Source organism: Diadema antillarum, unplaced genomic scaffold (assembly GCF_040938485.1).
Source record: "Diadema antillarum isolate AM-2024a unplaced genomic scaffold, OU_Dant_1.0 seq00001533_RagTag, whole genome shotgun sequence".
NCBI lineage: Eukaryota > Metazoa > Echinodermata > Echinoidea > Diadematoida > Diadematidae > Diadema > Diadema antillarum.
Window position 1 is genome coordinate 568,753 of NW_027272265.1, and position 17,137 is coordinate 585,889.

Sequence of the window (17,137 nt, forward strand, 5' to 3'; positions counted from 1 at the left end):
GCGCAACATCCGGAATGACTTTTTTCCTTCGCATTTGTAGTCTGTGTTAATGTTTTCTGTTATATAACCAAAACTGGACCCTCCTTCCCCCCTTGTTTTTATGAATCTTAAAAGTAATCCACTGATTTAATACATGGGTCAATTTCGTGGCACAAAATCAGATCAAAATCAAAATCAGATAAATGGGGAGACAGGGGGAGGCATTGTGTCAGGAAAGGAAGACGATCTTAGGTAGATGTTAAGAAAGTCAGGCGTAACATCATACAGGGTTGCTTTCCACTGTCAATATACAGTTTAAGTAGGAGATGAGGATATTAACGCTCGTCTAGATGCCTTCTATTCCTCCTCCTCTTCTTTTTTTTTTTTTTTTACTTCGGTCTCTCTTTTCAGACATACACATTCTATCAAGGAAACTTTGACCTCCATCCAACCACATTCCCCTGTTTGTACGTTTGTTTGTTTGTTTGTCTTATACGACATTGTTGTCTAGCATCAAACACTTATGACTGCATAAACAAACCAAAATGATGTTCGTGCATTTTGTGCAGGAACAGAAGTTGCATTTGAGACAAACTTGCAGAAAGTAAGAAACGACACTTAAAAAAAAAATTGTGATACTTATTACTAGTCACTTGCAGTGGCAAGTCTAGCCCCAATGTCGCTTACACATGACACCACGTTATCATACAAAAGCGCATCCACAGTTGTTACAGAGACATCATGCCCATTATCATTTCGTGTCTATTACATGTTTTATTCTGCATGTTTCTATCTTACCCTGAAACCAAAGCCATAAAGGTCTCAATATCAGACCACACTTAAGTTAACAGGTTAAAATATCATTATATCTATGTATTTTTTTTTAGTTACTGTTATTTTAGTTTTGCATTGTGCTGATGTTATTGTGTTCACTAGTTTTCTTGCATAAATAACACCAGTGCGCTTAGAAACACCCATATAAAGCGCCACATAAACGCAATTATCATTATGATTATTCTTATCTTTGTCATTACTATCATTATTATTCAGATCATATTACTGCCCTTAAGCGATAGATAAAAAGTACTCTTTTATTGGTTTGCAAGTGAAAACTGAAGCTGAATCCGCGTAACAGAAACAGGTCAGGTGTGGGATAGGTGACGATGCTAACTCTGAGAGGATGACAAGTCTCTCCCGTTTTTACGTCACGCACCATGTCATTAGCTTTCCGTGAAAGCTTTCCCGCTGTATTTCACACTTGCTTCACTCTGTTTACCTACTCGAGAGCTAGATCCCCGCAGACTCAAGACGAAGCGACTAGGCTCGTGCTAACAATGCACTCGATCACATGTCTGGAGGAAATATGCACTGAGGAAAGATACCCGACATTTTTATTTCATAGTGTGAGGAACGCTGCCAGTATAGCGAGTCTCTTCGATTTTCCAGCGGCAAATAAGTGCTTGACTAGTTTTCGTCCATTCCCAGGGCGCGCAAGAAGCGCAACATTCCTCTAAACGGCGAGCCTGCCCTGTCGTACCTGATTCAATTTTCCGAGTGTTGGTAACCAATCGATTTGGCTGTGTGTCTACTGCGAAAGCCGGCCCGGGGAACGTGCTTAGCAATTTTAAGTGGGAATTTTCTGACGGTGTCGTGTTTTTTCCCCCGTACGTCAGTCCACATCCAACCCTGTACTGACCGATGACCGGTCCGTGTCGGACATTAGACTAGAGCGTGATTCTGCCTTCATTACTCGGAAGCGAACAGGCCATTCTGGAATTAAAAAGATTGCAGTAGAATTAAATCTGAAGCGATAGTTTAATAATTTCGGATATAATTCGCCGAATATGTTGAAGTTTGATAGGGTACTGATTAAACTCAGCAATATTTACATGCATTACTCTTGACACGAACATCCAACACTATCTATTGAATAGAAAAAAAATCTAAAAACGTTTTTTTCAAGCGTTAAACATTGTAATAGGCCTACGAGCGTGGTGCCCTGTGCCCTATAGATCCTATGTGTGAAGATAAGTGTCTTGACCAAATAAGGGAAATGATAATAATGTTATGCAACTGAATGGCGGATAACGTTGATAACAGTCGATTGCGTAATACACACGAACTCATGTATCTGATATATTATCCGGTATCTCACTTGAATATGCAAAAGTCGCATTGTACTTTACTTTGTTTATATGCAAATCTTATGTTGTATACTTTCGTCGGAAATGACATAAAAATGAAATGAAAATGAAATGAAATGAAATGTATCAGCCTCCCCCCCCCCCCATTTAGATTCATTAAGATGCCTAATTTGTTTGTGTTCGCGCTTAATGCGAGGAAAACGATAAAGAAGCAATGCGATTATTAAACTTTAAGAAAAAATAATTTGGTGAGAATACCAAGTATTCATATCGACAAATACAAAGAGAGAACCAACAACCCAAATGTAAAATGGGCATGCCATTCAGAGGCATGTTCTCTAAATACTCAAAATATCTTGTAGTCTTTTGCAAAAATGTATAAATGAAGTAAAAGCGCAAATGAAGTGCCTTAGCTCATATAATAGCTGGTTACTTTCGTTCGATTCTACGAAAGGATAGCATTTCATTGATCCTATCTTTTCTAGTCGCCGTATCTACTTTACTCTGCAATCCCTGCTATAATTTCGGGATTTCTCGTATAACTTTTTTGTTGTAAACACAGCGCCAGTGTAAACATCTTCGTGGCATTTTCCCCAAAAGGTTACAGGAAATTATGGGTGATCTACTCGAGTTACTATTCAATTCTTCTACTCGAGCTTAACTGAATCTAGTTTGTTGGTCAAGGCAATGTATTGATGTTTTAAAGCAAACTGTGCCATTGTATTGCATAAACTGTGAATACTCTGACCAGGCTTTGACGAACAAGGCCTTTACCATGAGACTATATACGTTAAAGAATATCAGTGAAAGAAAAGACCCACTGGTCAGTTGAATCATTTAAGATGGATGTGATTAAATGGACTGCGTTTAAGGACAGCGCTCCATAGGCAAAACGAAGATGTTTTCATTTCCTTTCTCTGATAATGAACGAGGCAAAATAGCCACATCCTCTGTTTAATTACAGCGCAATTGTGATTTGCCCATTCAACTCAAAGAACCATACTCGCATGTCCTCACCTAATTCCAATAACACAAAACGTCCTTTATACCTTTGTGCTTTGTATCGGTATTCACTACTTACGGTAGGTCACCCATTCCCCCCCCCCCTTTACCGCCGTTTTAACTCGTAAATGTGAGTCAACAACTTAAGTTAGATGGATGCTGTTTTACAAAACAGCTCAGAACAAACAAAGCAAATCTTCTAAATTTATCTCGCCACAAAATAATGAATGCGCATGCGTCTGCCGTGCTACCAACAATTTCTAAAGAAAGAAAAAAAAAAACAACAACACTGTGTGGTGTGGTTCTCTTGTATGAATTTTAACTTATAGAGGCCCAATTTATATCATAGGTGTCATGGGAACATGGGAATAGCAGCCAAAACAGCTGCACTGTAATCAATGCCAACAGAGTAATCACGCTCGGTGTTCCGAGTTCTATAAACAGAACTGAATAATACTTCATTTTTTCTACATTCGACTACTTGTTCGATGGAGACCTGTTTTGCCATCTATTTTGTCATACCTTCTCGAACTTCCGGAAGGGCTCCTTTGTGAGCACTGAAAAACATCTATAAAGGAAGATAGGGGACAATGCAATTATGACAGGGGGTGTTTCATAAAGCTGTTCGTAAAGTTACGAACAACTTACGAGCGACTGGTGATCAGTTGCGATGTGCTATACTTACTAGAATTTCAATAAGTCACCACAAGAACTGATCACCAGTCGCTCGTAAGTCGTTCGTAACATTACGAACAACTTTATGAAACAGGGCCCAGGTCTCATAAACTCCTGTCAGACAGAATCCAAGAGAAAAGAGAGAATTTCGCGGTGTATCGGGGAAAGAATATCCACGAGAATAGCTGCCATACGAATCATGATAACTGTTGAAGTCTGCCACTCTGCTAGCTACTTGGAAACAGGAGTCATTGGCAGGAAAATTGTAGCAGAGAAAGGGAAATACATTTGTATACTCATTATAATGTATATATGTATATATATATATATATATATATATATATATATATATATATATAAACATGTATAAATCTTTATTTTTATTATTATTATTATTTTTTTTTGGGGGGGGTCTTTCAAAACGATATATATAACAACCAACATAATATCTTGGAATTTCCCTCTGCCTACTGTGTCACGTTTTTACGTCAAATGGGTTCAGCAAGCCTTCATGTGATTACAAAGGGTCCATTGTCGTCATAGTATAATATAGTTGCAGCTAATCACCTATAGTGAACGAGTGCCGGTATGGAAAGACCTTTTCTCCTTTTTTGACGGTTTTTCGTTCCCTTAAATCACATACTCTCTTATTACAATCGTGAGATCCTCCCACGCACATTTCACGGGGACCTGCGTACGCTCGTGGCAAGTCGTTGATTTTGGCATCTCGACACGCTTTCGAGAGCACTTCGGTACCCTTCTCGACAATTCCCGACGGGACCGCCCGCGCGCCTCATTGCCAGAAAAGCACACATACGGAAGGTCTCTCATGATGTGTAAAATCACTCTGCCGCTCACCGCAGCTCGCACGAGCTCGGCGATTGTGAATTGTTAATGGATTGAAATAGAATCATTATACAGACAGGTTTCGGACTATAGGGTGACGGTCCTGTGTCGGAATTTTAATCGGCGTCACATGCTGGAAACAGCTGAAACACCAATCAACGAAATTGCATTATCTTTGTGGTCAATGAAACGAATTCATTGCTTCAATTTACACGTATGAATAGTGAATTCTTCTCAAAGTGATTGGTCTTCCCTTAGTCCCATTCATGATCGCATGAGTCATGTGCAGAAGGACAAACTATTTCAGGGACAATGTCCTTGAAGAGATGAATAGATAGAGGATGGCATTGTGGAACAAAATGTTTGCAACATAATGATGGATGAAAACAAGGTATCTAGAAAACAAGAAGATAAAGAAAAAGAGGGAGAGGAAGAAGTGAAAAGGTCATTTTTTGTTCGGCTAAAAGCAAAACAAAACACGAACTGTTATTTGTGCTGGCCCAATCCACTCCACTTTCAATAAACAATATTTTTGAAAATTTCAATGTAGAATAAACCCTTAGTTTTATTCAAAGTTAGTACAGTTTCTTTTTTTACGAAAAAAGACAACATAAAACGAACACCCTAAACAAGTCAATAGCCCTTCAAGTGATAAGGACACAATATCTACCAAAGATTTGCTCGCTATGTGATCTCAAATGATGTTAGGCCTATAATAAAACTTTCCAAAAGCAAAGCCTTTTGTTTGATTGTAACTGATATTTCATATTTTGATTTGATAAGCAACGCACTTTCAAGAATCATGTTTCGCGTGTTGCGCAATCAGTGAGATTACGTATGCGAAATTCAAGCTTAATGACGAAATATGCGCCAAAATCTGCCGCTGAGTTATTGATTCATGCCATAATAATTTTCCTCTCTAGATTTCTCAAATGCTTTGTTCGGTTATCTTCCCCAGAAAGATCAACACAATCACCATAACTCAATGAAATCTTAAAGCCCTTGTAATTAGAACACCCCATTGTCTTCCTGTACATAAACATAGTTCTTTCAGTGTCTTTTACAACCCTACTTTTGGTGACGTCACGTCCTCTGCTCTCCTGCCCTAGTTCATTTTGCAAGACGCTGGTAAATATAACCATTTACAGGTCGACACGACAGCTCCGCTCACCAGGAAAAAAAAAACCAATGGAGAACTCGTGTGAGCGTGTGTGTGTGTGTGTGTATGTGCGCGCGCGCGTGTGTGTGTGTGTGTGTGTGTGTGTGTGGAGGGGGGGGGGGGGTCGCACTTTCTTTGTCATTGCCATCGAAACAATACCCCCCGCCCATCAACGTCAAACATCATCACCTATCATTAAATCCTCCCTTGAGACATGCGTATTGATTTTGATATGCCATAAAATACAATTTTTTCTGTTGTTCTATATTTTCTTTTCAGAGTGGTTTGAGTAATTTTCCTGTTTTTTTTCTCCGATATCACAAATCAAAGTGCCACAATGAGTGTCATTAGGTGGACCTGAACCAAAAGCAGCTACTAATCTTATGATAATGATTACAATTATGATGATGATTATAATTATTATTCCTATTATTGTTATTTCTGAAGGGCATAGACATTACTAGACCAGAAAAAAAAAGAGCAGCGTGGTTCATAACGAAATAGAATGTCTACAAGCCCTACCCTTCCCTCAGATTGTGCTTGTTGTGTAACCCTTCCCTGTATTCACCGCACTTTTGTTTAAACGTGTCTACAACGTCACTACAACGTCAGGCGCTAGTGCTTATCAGTGATTATTCTAAATTCATAATTTTTCTCACTCCGTTCGAATTTGCTGGGGAGTGGATCTGCACGTGTTTCGTCAGAAAGGTTTACGCCTTTTATATCCCCGATAATTCTTGAATAAAATCTCTTGTTTGAAAGGCTCATCTAAGCAACAGAATTTTATTTGACAGTATATAAAGGTGTTGTGGCAGGAGGGGGGGGGGTGGGAAGACAGAGAAGGAGAAGGAGGCCTTGACGCAAAGCGAAATTTGTTGAGCCGCATTTTATTCTCCTTTCTCTTTGGTCAAACTAAGTCAAGTCAGATAAATCTATCCTGAAGATAGAGCGTATCAAGAAATGCAACAAGAGTTTGTTTACATAATCCAGCTCTCTGGGGGTCTCAGGCATGCACATAATTTTCCATAGAAAATAGAGTAAGGAAAAACATTTATAACAAACAGAACAAAAGGAAGAAAGTAACAAAAGAGTCATTGTCGTTCGTTAATGGCTCCAAGCAGGATCGCTGCCTACTTTGAGGATTTATGTTTTCTTAAATGACTTTTTATGCTCTAAGAATCTACCTGGAACTTGTAAAACATTGAATATTCATTCGATAATATGCGATACCCTGGGAAAAATAGAGGAGTTTTAGGTCACAATCATAGTATACGAATTAAATCCTTAGATTTTATTCATTTTCTTTACGAAGTTAGTCAAAAAGAGGTCCGAGCATTTGGTTATGTTGCAAGGTATCAAACATTTTACAGTCAGACTAATCGCGCTGAAAGAATAATCTTGTTTTTCTTCTTCTGTCTTTCGTAAAGATACAATCTAAGTAGCAAAAATAAAATAAAACATGTAAACCAGGCCTGTTAGGGTCTTTCTGTAAAGAACCCCTACGTCATCAGAGTTACAGGACACACGCTATATTGTATGTATATGCCTCGCCCGGTAGAAACCATATTGGGTCATTAAATACCGACACACAACTTTATCTTATTCATTCCTATTTATCATGGTGATTCAGAATCTCTTTTCCTTATTTGAAGATTACCCTTTCCGTCCCGGGTTAACTTGTCGAGGCGAGACGTTTTCTTTGAAACCTGAAGTTGTGGGTTTATTACCTATTCTTGCCTGTTACATTACAACAATTCTGGCAGCATCATCATGAGCATGAACTGTTGGAATGTTCTCAAGCGTTGCATCATAATATCTGCTTGAGTTTTCCCACTATATACCTCTGACATAATGCATTCTAGAACAGAATGAATGTGCTTCATGTCCGGTTCTCCACAAGCAAAAGGGCCAATGAAAAACATTTCAATATTTTTATCCTTATCACTTTTGTCTATATTTCTTCCCGTTTTGAGAATACACATGTACTTCGTAAAATGTAATGATATACTATAGAGGGTGTGAAATGATCATCATTTTGATTTGAAGCAATAACTAAGGAGAGAAGTATGATATTGCTGAAATGAAATGTCGTCTACTAAATTTTAGCTACAGCTGGTGGACAAAGCGAAAAAAACCACACAGTAGTAGTAGTAGTAGTAGCATAGAAATAGTAGCATTGTTGTTGTTATTATTATCAATGTTGTATTAGTAGTCGAGAAGTCATTAGATAAGCAAGAGGAGAAAAGGACGAAAATCCAAAGAAGATTTGAATGGACAGCTACATCTAAAAATTATTTCAAGCACGCGACAAGTGTATTTATGTCACCAGATATTTTCATCTAATATTTATGTTGTCGTTTTAGCCTCCCTTCAACTACACAGTACGAACAACTATATACAGGCAGAAAACACTTCTCCAATTACTACTGTCACTGTACTTCTTCTTCCTCTTCTTTCTCTTCTGTTGCTTTTGTCTAATTTTCCTCCTCCTCCTCGTATACGACTCACCGCTGGCATACAGTACTTATACAACGTACAAGCAAAGATTTGCGCTCGACTCTCCCAGAAACCCTTAGCTAGTAGCTACCCCGTCTCCACACATTTCGACGAATTAAGATCCTATGACGGTCTAATCAGCTCCCCTCGCGATTCCTCCTCCAGCAAACGCGAAACTAATTCCTCTCGGAATCCCCGTCGTCAACCCGGAAAAACAGACGACTGGGAAGTCGATTTGACATCGAGATGAGAGGCCAGTGACGGATTGGAACTCCTCCAATGGTCTTGCTTTTATAAACACCACTTGTGTTGGTCAAACATGTTAAAGACAAAATAATGACCACTAGAGGGGCTTGTGTTGACAGCTGCCTGCTCATGTGGAAGTGGACCGCAGCAGACGCTAAATATTGCACGCAACAATTCACGAAATCAGGTGCTAGTAATGGGTGTAAAGACTCTTGGACAAGACTGTATATGGACATTGGGATTTCAGGGTAACCAAGTGGCAAGGGCCACCGTTGTGTGTGGTTGATGTAGACTACTCGTGAGGGTATGTCGTTTCACATGCGTGTAAACATTAGAGGCGAAAGTTATTGTGTGAAGGTGTGCGTGATTATTATTGTATGAACTCTAAAAGTGACACTAAACCAGTATACACGGCATTTAATGATACTTTCACAGGAAATCGTTTCTCTGTAATGCGTCTTTAATACAAGCTTGGAACGTTGATGTTGAATATTTGATACAGAAAGAAGCATTGAGGCCTTTCCATTCATGACAATGATCTACATCATCAATACTAAACAGCAGTGAGGGTTACCGAGAAGTTTGGTAAAGTCTACAAAAGCGATAGAGTGACAAGGCTTTGAATAAGGCTTGTAACATTGATGGTGAATATTTAATACAGATAGAGACATTGCAGCCTTCCTATCCGTAAGATCTACATCATCAACACTACACATTAGTGAAGGTTTACCGAGATGAGAAGTTTGGAAAAGTCTGCAAATGCGATAAAGTGATAAGGCATTCCCATTAAGTAAATCTAATACAAACGCAGTTTGGTATTACAATAATTTGCACAAGCAGGCATAAAACAGTTACTGCACAACTACGGTTTCATACTAGACTTTAAGAAAAAAAAATGATAATTTCGAGACCTTTTCTTTGACTTTTGGTCAAAATCGATGATGTCCCTATGGTATTTTTGTCAGCCGTCTTAGTGAATTCCCTGTTTACGACTGATGGAAGTATTTTGACCTGTAGCAGTATTAGGATCCATGTAATCTGTCAAACTAACAACTTGAAGAATTCTTTGGTTCGAGTTCTATTCCAACAACCCTCCCCCCCCCCATACCAAAAAAGAAAAAAAAAAAGAAGAGGTGCTACTGTATAACGCCAGATCAGATCCATTTCAGAACAAGAACTGACCCCTGAGAAATGCAACTGATCTACGACTATTCAGAGGTGAAAAGGACACAAACGCACGGACATCCATCTTCCTATCGCTCTCCTCCCATGGTGTCATCCGTCCATTGTTCGTCCTGATTTCGCTTTCTGGTTTTGATCCAGCCAATGGTGTTTTCTGGTAGTCTGTTTCGATGACAGGTTACGTCCCAAGACAAATGTCTGCCTGTCTGTGCAGATAATCCACGTTTCATTCCAGTGTCACTACACTTATTTAAACGTAAAATGAACGTTATATTTGTCATTTCAATACAGCAAGGCATATGGTCAAACTGAATGGTGATGGTAACTTGCGATTTCCAGTAAATTCTATCCTTTCAACATAATACCATTGCTTTTTACTGTCCAGGAAACATCAAGGAGGTCTTATAATCTATCGTCCTATTTCTTTGATTTGCCTGGTACAAGTTGAAGAATTAGTAGTGTTAAACATATCGTCATTTTTCAGTGAAAAATAAAGCAAAAGAAAAACCAGTCATTAAGCTGTAGGTATCTCCACATCGAGACACACCTCTGCATAACTGCAGGTGTTTCATTTTTTTTTTGGTATTTTTTGTTTATTCTATTTATTTTTTACAATGAAAGGGCGTAGTGAAAAAATAAAGTTGAATAGTGTGGTCTTACAGCATTTACACACTGGTGGCTTTTTGGATAAAATGTTGGAAGAATATCATCAGAACCCCCCCCCCCTCCAATATACCAGTTTCGTAACAGATCCCACACTGACGGCTTTTAGCAGAGAAAATGCTGGAAGAATCACATTTAGAAAAAAAGAGCCTAATGTACCAGTTTCGTAACAGATTCCACATCACGTCCGATGAGTCAAATGCGGCAACATGTAAACATTTACCTTGTCTCGTCTGTAATAAAAACGCTAATGAATAGTTTGTTGCCCATTTATACCAATATCCTTGTACCTGTACAGCTCAAAACCGGTAATCACTCTATGTCATGTGTGAGGGGTTTTTTTTCGTACACAATTGCATGCTCGCACACACACACACACACACACACACTCACTCTCTCTCTCTCTCTCTCTCTCTACTCTCTCTCTCTTTCTCTCTCCCTCTATCCCTCATAATGTGGAGTTCACGTGTCATTAAGCGGTATATTAATCTACTCATAGGTGAATATAATATGCAATCCATCAACGCGCAAGTTGTCGAGTTTGACAGTCACAAATGACTCGTGGGTTCTCTAATCGAGGCCGGATACATTCTATTACGCATGAATCGACAAGCAAGGTATCTTCCCCCCCCCCCCCCCACCCCTCTCTCTCTCTCTCTTGATAAAAATGTTCTCCGTAAATAATCGCAATTTTCTGCTCTATTGGTTTCGTTGGCGCATTATATCACTCGATACAGTATTCATGCAAGTTTCACTTGTTGGTGAACATTCACATCATCCCTCTGGTGGAAAGACCTCCTATCTCAATTGGCATAAATTCAAACACCTCCTAACTCATGAGTTAAAAAAAAAAAATCAGGCTTTTGAATATAAATAGTCTTTTCACACTATCCATATACCTACAAATATGCACACACACACACACACACACACACACACGCACACACACATATATATGTATATATGTATGTATATATATATATATATATATATATATATATGTATGTATACATGTATATATATATATATATATATATATATATATATATATAGGCTTCAAAGCCTCACTCAAGACTCACATTTTTCATAAGACATTTAATTGCTAACTGTCTTGGAGGAGTCTGCGCCTTTGAATGTTTCTGTGACAGATATATGGCGCCATACAAATGCTGTGGATCATCATCATCTTCATATATATTATGTGTGTGTGTGTGTGTGTGTTGATTTTGTTTACGACAAACAGTCACATAATGAAAATCACAGGCTTTAGTGATCTCTGTAAAAGCTGATAGCAAATAACTTTTTTTATTGTCATACCATACCAAATCTTTTGCATTTGGGACCTTTCTCATTAGGGTCGTGTGGAAATTCGTGACAAAAGTTCGACATCTGTCATCGCTCTACATCTCTTCACATCATTAATAGATGCTCGGTGGCGCCTCGCTCATTAAGTGGCGAGTGCTGGCGCCACAAAACACTGCCTGTGCACTAAAACAATATATTTATGCCTGCATTTAGGGAGTTACGTTATTTATTGTTGTTGTTGTTGCTGTTTTTTTTTTGAATTGGATATGCTGTCCTTTGGTTTAGAGGTCAATTAAAGGCCTCGAAACTTTGTTAATTAAAATGAGCGGTTTAAACACTCTTACTTTCACAATGTCGATGTCTAGAGCTCATTTTCCCCCTTTCTATTCCAAGGCTAGGATATATTTCAAAGACAAGTACACTGTAAGGCAGCATGTTTATTGTCTTGTTTTGTTGGTGGTGGTTTTAAGCAGGTTAATTTTACCCCCGAATTTCTACGGATGGAACAAATACTTGGTAATTGCTAGTTTGAACATTGTCACCATAAAATGGTTCTGACATTGATATTGTGTAGGTCAATTACGAAACAACCAGACCAAAGAGAAAGTTATAAAACCAGATTTGTATTGCTTTTATGATTTCAATGAGTGTATGAGCAAAGCATAATGATAGTTTTATCTATAAAAAAAAATAAAAAAACACGAAAATTCAGTAGTAAGTAGGGCTTCAGAGATTCTGGGTTCGAAGCGCGTACGTCGTTGAATACAGTAATATATCCACTTTTCCCCTCTCGACCAATGTAGAATTAGAAGAAAGAATTGAGTATCGAAGTGTGACGTTATAGCTATTCATTGCTATGGAAATTGGTTCTTTGCAACTTTACGCGTAGCTCGAATACCTGTGAGCACAACGGATGCTAACCATGCTCGTGTACCTGTGTCCAACCCACTGTCCTATGAAGCCTTGTGCAAAGATGTCTTGCTTGGAACCGGAACAAGGTTCTTTAAGAAAAGATTCTATGTGACATTGTCACTTCAGTATGTAGCTGTCAGTGTAACGAGGATGATTATGGCAATCCCTCCGGGAAGAAATTTTGCATGCTGAAGTGGCTATACCTAGAATTGATAAGGTCATTATCATTTTTTTTTTGTAATTAGCATAATCATCATCATATTTAATGAGAAATTATATGAAAGTTTTACTGAGAGCAACGTTACGCTGGAGCACTGCGTATCGATATCAGTGGGTCATTTCATCTTTTTCAAACACGTCTGCCCTAAAAGGAAAAAAAATCATAGTAGTATTGTAGTAATTTTCATGCCTTCTGACAAAGCAGTTGAACATTAAAAGTGCAACCTTTCCCACCAATATCCGTGACATTTGAGCCTTACTTCTTCTTTAAATTTCATAGGCAAACGGCCAGTTTGCTGTTCGTCATATACCTCCACGCGGCTTGGAGCAGTAGATGTTTTGTTGTATTGCGACTTGAAATAGATTGATCAGTTTAATCAGGGTCGTTGTTACATAAATATTGGCTTGCAGACCTCGTGACTTCGTTCGGTCGCTGTTAGAGGTTCTGGGTTGTGAAATGGATATCATGTGGAAAGGAACGGGCAAAAGTCGCGCTAATTGGCTAGATCAACAATCGGCAATAGGAACAAAGCGAGTGTCAAGGTTACGCAAACATGATTTCTTACAGCTCTTTGAATTCTCACCGCGATATAAAGCAGTGCAAACAGAAAATTGCTTCATTCGTACCATGGGAAAGACAGAAAGGACCAAGATAACAAATTCCTTTAAAGTTGGTTATTTCGTTGGCTCATCTTGCCAGGGACGACACGAGAAGCGAACTTACGATTCTGTATGCGACATCACGCAGCACAATGGTTATTGTTGTGCTGGAAGAGTTTAGTTTAATTCTTCATTGGTGTGACGTAAAGCAATCCGGATGGAGCCCCTGGAGACTCCATTAACACGAGTACTCGGAGGGAACGACACTCAAGCTCAAGGTAGCACAATCGAGAGTTGCAAAAAAACCTTGCACTCTTCAATGTTTGGAGTGTTGACGAAGCAAATTACCTCACTGTCACGTCTGCTGCTCAACCAAGAAATTGCAGTTTACGGAGTAGTGGCATTTTGTTTCCTTTGTTGTTGCTGCTGTTGTTATTTAAGGTCTTGAAACCGCTCGATGCCTGGTCTTAGAAAAAAGTTTTTGAAGATGCAAACTTGAATCCCCAAGGGGAGTATTCTCTTTATGTTCTACATCGATTACCGTTCTACCGGTACAAAGTACAGCATTCCTGAAGAGTATTGTGAAAGCGTTACATGGCCATTGTATTTTGTGTTTAAGTCCTATTCTAATGTATGAAAGCTTCATTAAACTGTATCAAATCTTTTGAAAGCCCTGCTATAGTAAACATGAGCTTCAAAGATTCAGGTAAAATATTGCAGATAGAAATCAATTTATAACAATTAGAAGCCAGTACATGAGAAGAAGAATGTGAGTTAGAAAATTCAGGGCGGGAATTGATTATACGTCATGATCTCGAAACCACGACCACGAAGAGTAAGCCGTCGGAACTGTAGCCAAATTCAAACTGGAGATGCAGAGAGGCCAACGAGAGGACGAAAGCTGAATTTCAGTGGTCTATATAGTTCCTATTCTTCTTCTCCGCTATTCGATTTTTTTTTCGAGGCCTTTCGTGGTTTGTCGCTTTTTTTACCAGTGTTTTGCCTGTTGTGTGTTGGAAATTTTATTCAGGTTGGCAGAGTAATCCTTGTCAAGTTTGTCAACTGCAACTCTGAATAAGATCTGGCAGCTGGCTAGGTAGGTTACCGATAAAATTGGGGATTATAAAGCTTATTGAGAGAGCAGGAAAGACTTGACATTATCAATTTTCACATCAGGCACAGAATCTTTCGATTTCAGGCGATTATGTAATAGCTATTGTGCTCTTGCTGTAGTTTACATTTTGCAATATTTTCACTTCAGCATCAGAGCTACATAAAATGGTTGAAGAAATAAATGACGTAAGATAGCTCCCACCATTGCGTGTTATTATTGCCTTTTTCTTTGCTAGATTTTCAAATATATATTATATATATATATATATATATATATATATATATATATATATGCATATTTCTTGTCAGTTTCCCTTTGCTTGCATTTGATATAGATTGAAAATGCTGCATCAGTTTCGGTGATCCCTAAAATTCACCCAACGTTGAATCTATCCTTCGGGCTTATGTCAGGTTAATGTAAGCTTCTGACCACACGAGCGTTGAGAATGCAGCAGTTTCTGGGGAGGACACCGTACCAGGGCTTTCCACAGCTCAGTCCATAAGAGCAGTGGCTTCGTAATCGGGAGGTTTCCGATTTGAATACCGATGGAAGTCTAGTTTTATGCTCATTCTTCATTAATATAATGAATATACATCCTCTTGCATTGTGCTTCCATTTTTTCATCATGAAGTTGAATCCTCTTAATGTATTATATAAATTATCAGACAATTTTACCATTACCCATTTTAAAGGGACTGTACAGTTCTGGTTGAGGTGAGGATTTGGCTTTTAACGTTTTGCGAGATATTCAGAAACCACTCTGTGAGATGTCAAAGAGCATGCAATTCTAAGGGGAATCAAAAGTTTATTTCATGAAAATCGGTTTTGAAATGGCTGAGATATCCAAAAGCAAGGTGAAACAAAGAGATCCTAAAAAAAGACGTGGCCTGTCACCTTTTATTTTTATCACTTTTTTGGATATCTCAGCCATTTGAAAACCAATTTTCATCAAATAAACGTTGAATCCTTCTTAAAATTACACGCTCTTTCATATTTTATAAGAGGTTTCTCATTACCTCACTTAGGAATGTTATATACCTGAATCCTCACCTCAACCAGTACTGTACAGTCCCTTTAATCATTCATTCATTTTTTATTTATTCTTTATGCCGTAGATTGCTCAGCTTACTGAAGAAATACGGCTCGAATGTCGTGATCGACGACAAGGAGGATGACGTGACTTTTGCCACTGCCAACATCCGGTACAAAGTCCAGATGGTGGACCAGAGTTCGTCTTCAAGCGACCACGGCACCGACTTCAGTGTGCAATTCGGCGACGACTTCTCGAAGGTAAGGTACAATTTAATCCTAAAGTGTTTATAAAATACTTAATGGACCACCAGACAGATACAGCCAGAAACAGTTAAAAGTGATGCGTTAGGTGTATCCGAAGCAAAAGCTTTCTAATCTATTTTCAGCTACCCATTTACGGATGGCGGGTTTTGCGATTCTCTGACATTCTAACGCTTTATTGGTCGTAAAGGTCATGGTACCTTGTGTCCTTTTTCACTTCACGCTTGTCCGGATCTACCAATCACCATTTCAACAAAACAATTTCATTATTACAATATCATTATCATTATTGCATAGATTTAAATAAAACCTTGAAAGATCATAACTATTGAAGGCGTTGTTCGATTCCCCCTCATACTTCCCCTGATGTGTTATGCACTGAATCTTTATTCATGTTTGGGGTAAATTTTCTTTTAAGTCCATTTCGAAGGACTTGCACTGAGGATAGAATAGATGGTAAAAGTCACGACTATAGAATAGAGACAGAGAACTTGAGCAAGGGACGTCAAGGTTTTGAGTCCGCTGTGTTACTTTCGATCAATCTTTCGAGAGATTCGATTATCATACAATAATGATGCACAGAGTGCATGGATCGGTGAAAATTGGATGCGCCAGTTTTGGAAACTGTTTGAACCCGGGAGCGTATAGCGAGTGCGTTTTATACTGATTCCAAAGTGAAACGAGAGCATCCAATTCTCAGTGATCCACAAAATAGGCTTGTGTATCATTCGTTTTATAAAATGGGCCGTGAATTCATGAAATTCAGTCTTTTCCCCATCTTTATTGCGTCAGGTACACCTGTATATACAATATTATAGGTTTAGCCATGCATTCGGATTTTATCTTTACTCATGGCTCAGTGTAGATCAGTAAAAGTAAATGCATGATAATTGACTTATCATAAGATTGCAGATATTCTATAGCCCATTTTATAAAACATTCCATATACTTTTCAAGTTGAAGTCAATGCATACGTGCAACCTGCATAAAACAACAATGACATTCCTTGGAACTAAAAACTCAAACGGAAAGTTATCTGTTCAACTATCAGCTCACATGCAGGCAGTAGACAGGAAGCGGTAATTCACTGACGATTTTAACAGTCATAAAATTCCTATTCCATCTCACGTTTTTTATCTGCATTCGCCACGCGTAATCATATCAAACAACTTCGTTTTATGGTGTATTTGTTGCAACAACATGCGTTCCTAATCAAGCCTTCCAACCTCCATATCCTAAACAGGGAATCCCAAAGACTAGTAAGAAAAATGTCAGTAAAAGTTTGAAATCTCTTTGATCTTT

At 38.5% G+C, this 17,137-nt stretch overlaps 1 protein-coding gene across 1 annotated transcript in view; it reads left to right on the forward strand.

Annotated features, from left to right (window-relative positions):
- LOC139710431 (uncharacterized) overlaps positions 1–17,137 on the forward strand; it is a 40,418-nt gene that overhangs the window by 18,347 nt on the left and 4,934 nt on the right. Inside the window, exon 6 of the mRNA XM_071622347.1 lies at positions 15,658–15,832. Within this exon, the coding sequence (XP_071478448.1) occupies positions 15,658–15,832 (175 nt within the window). The remainder of the gene's footprint in view (positions 1–15,657; positions 15,833–17,137) is intronic.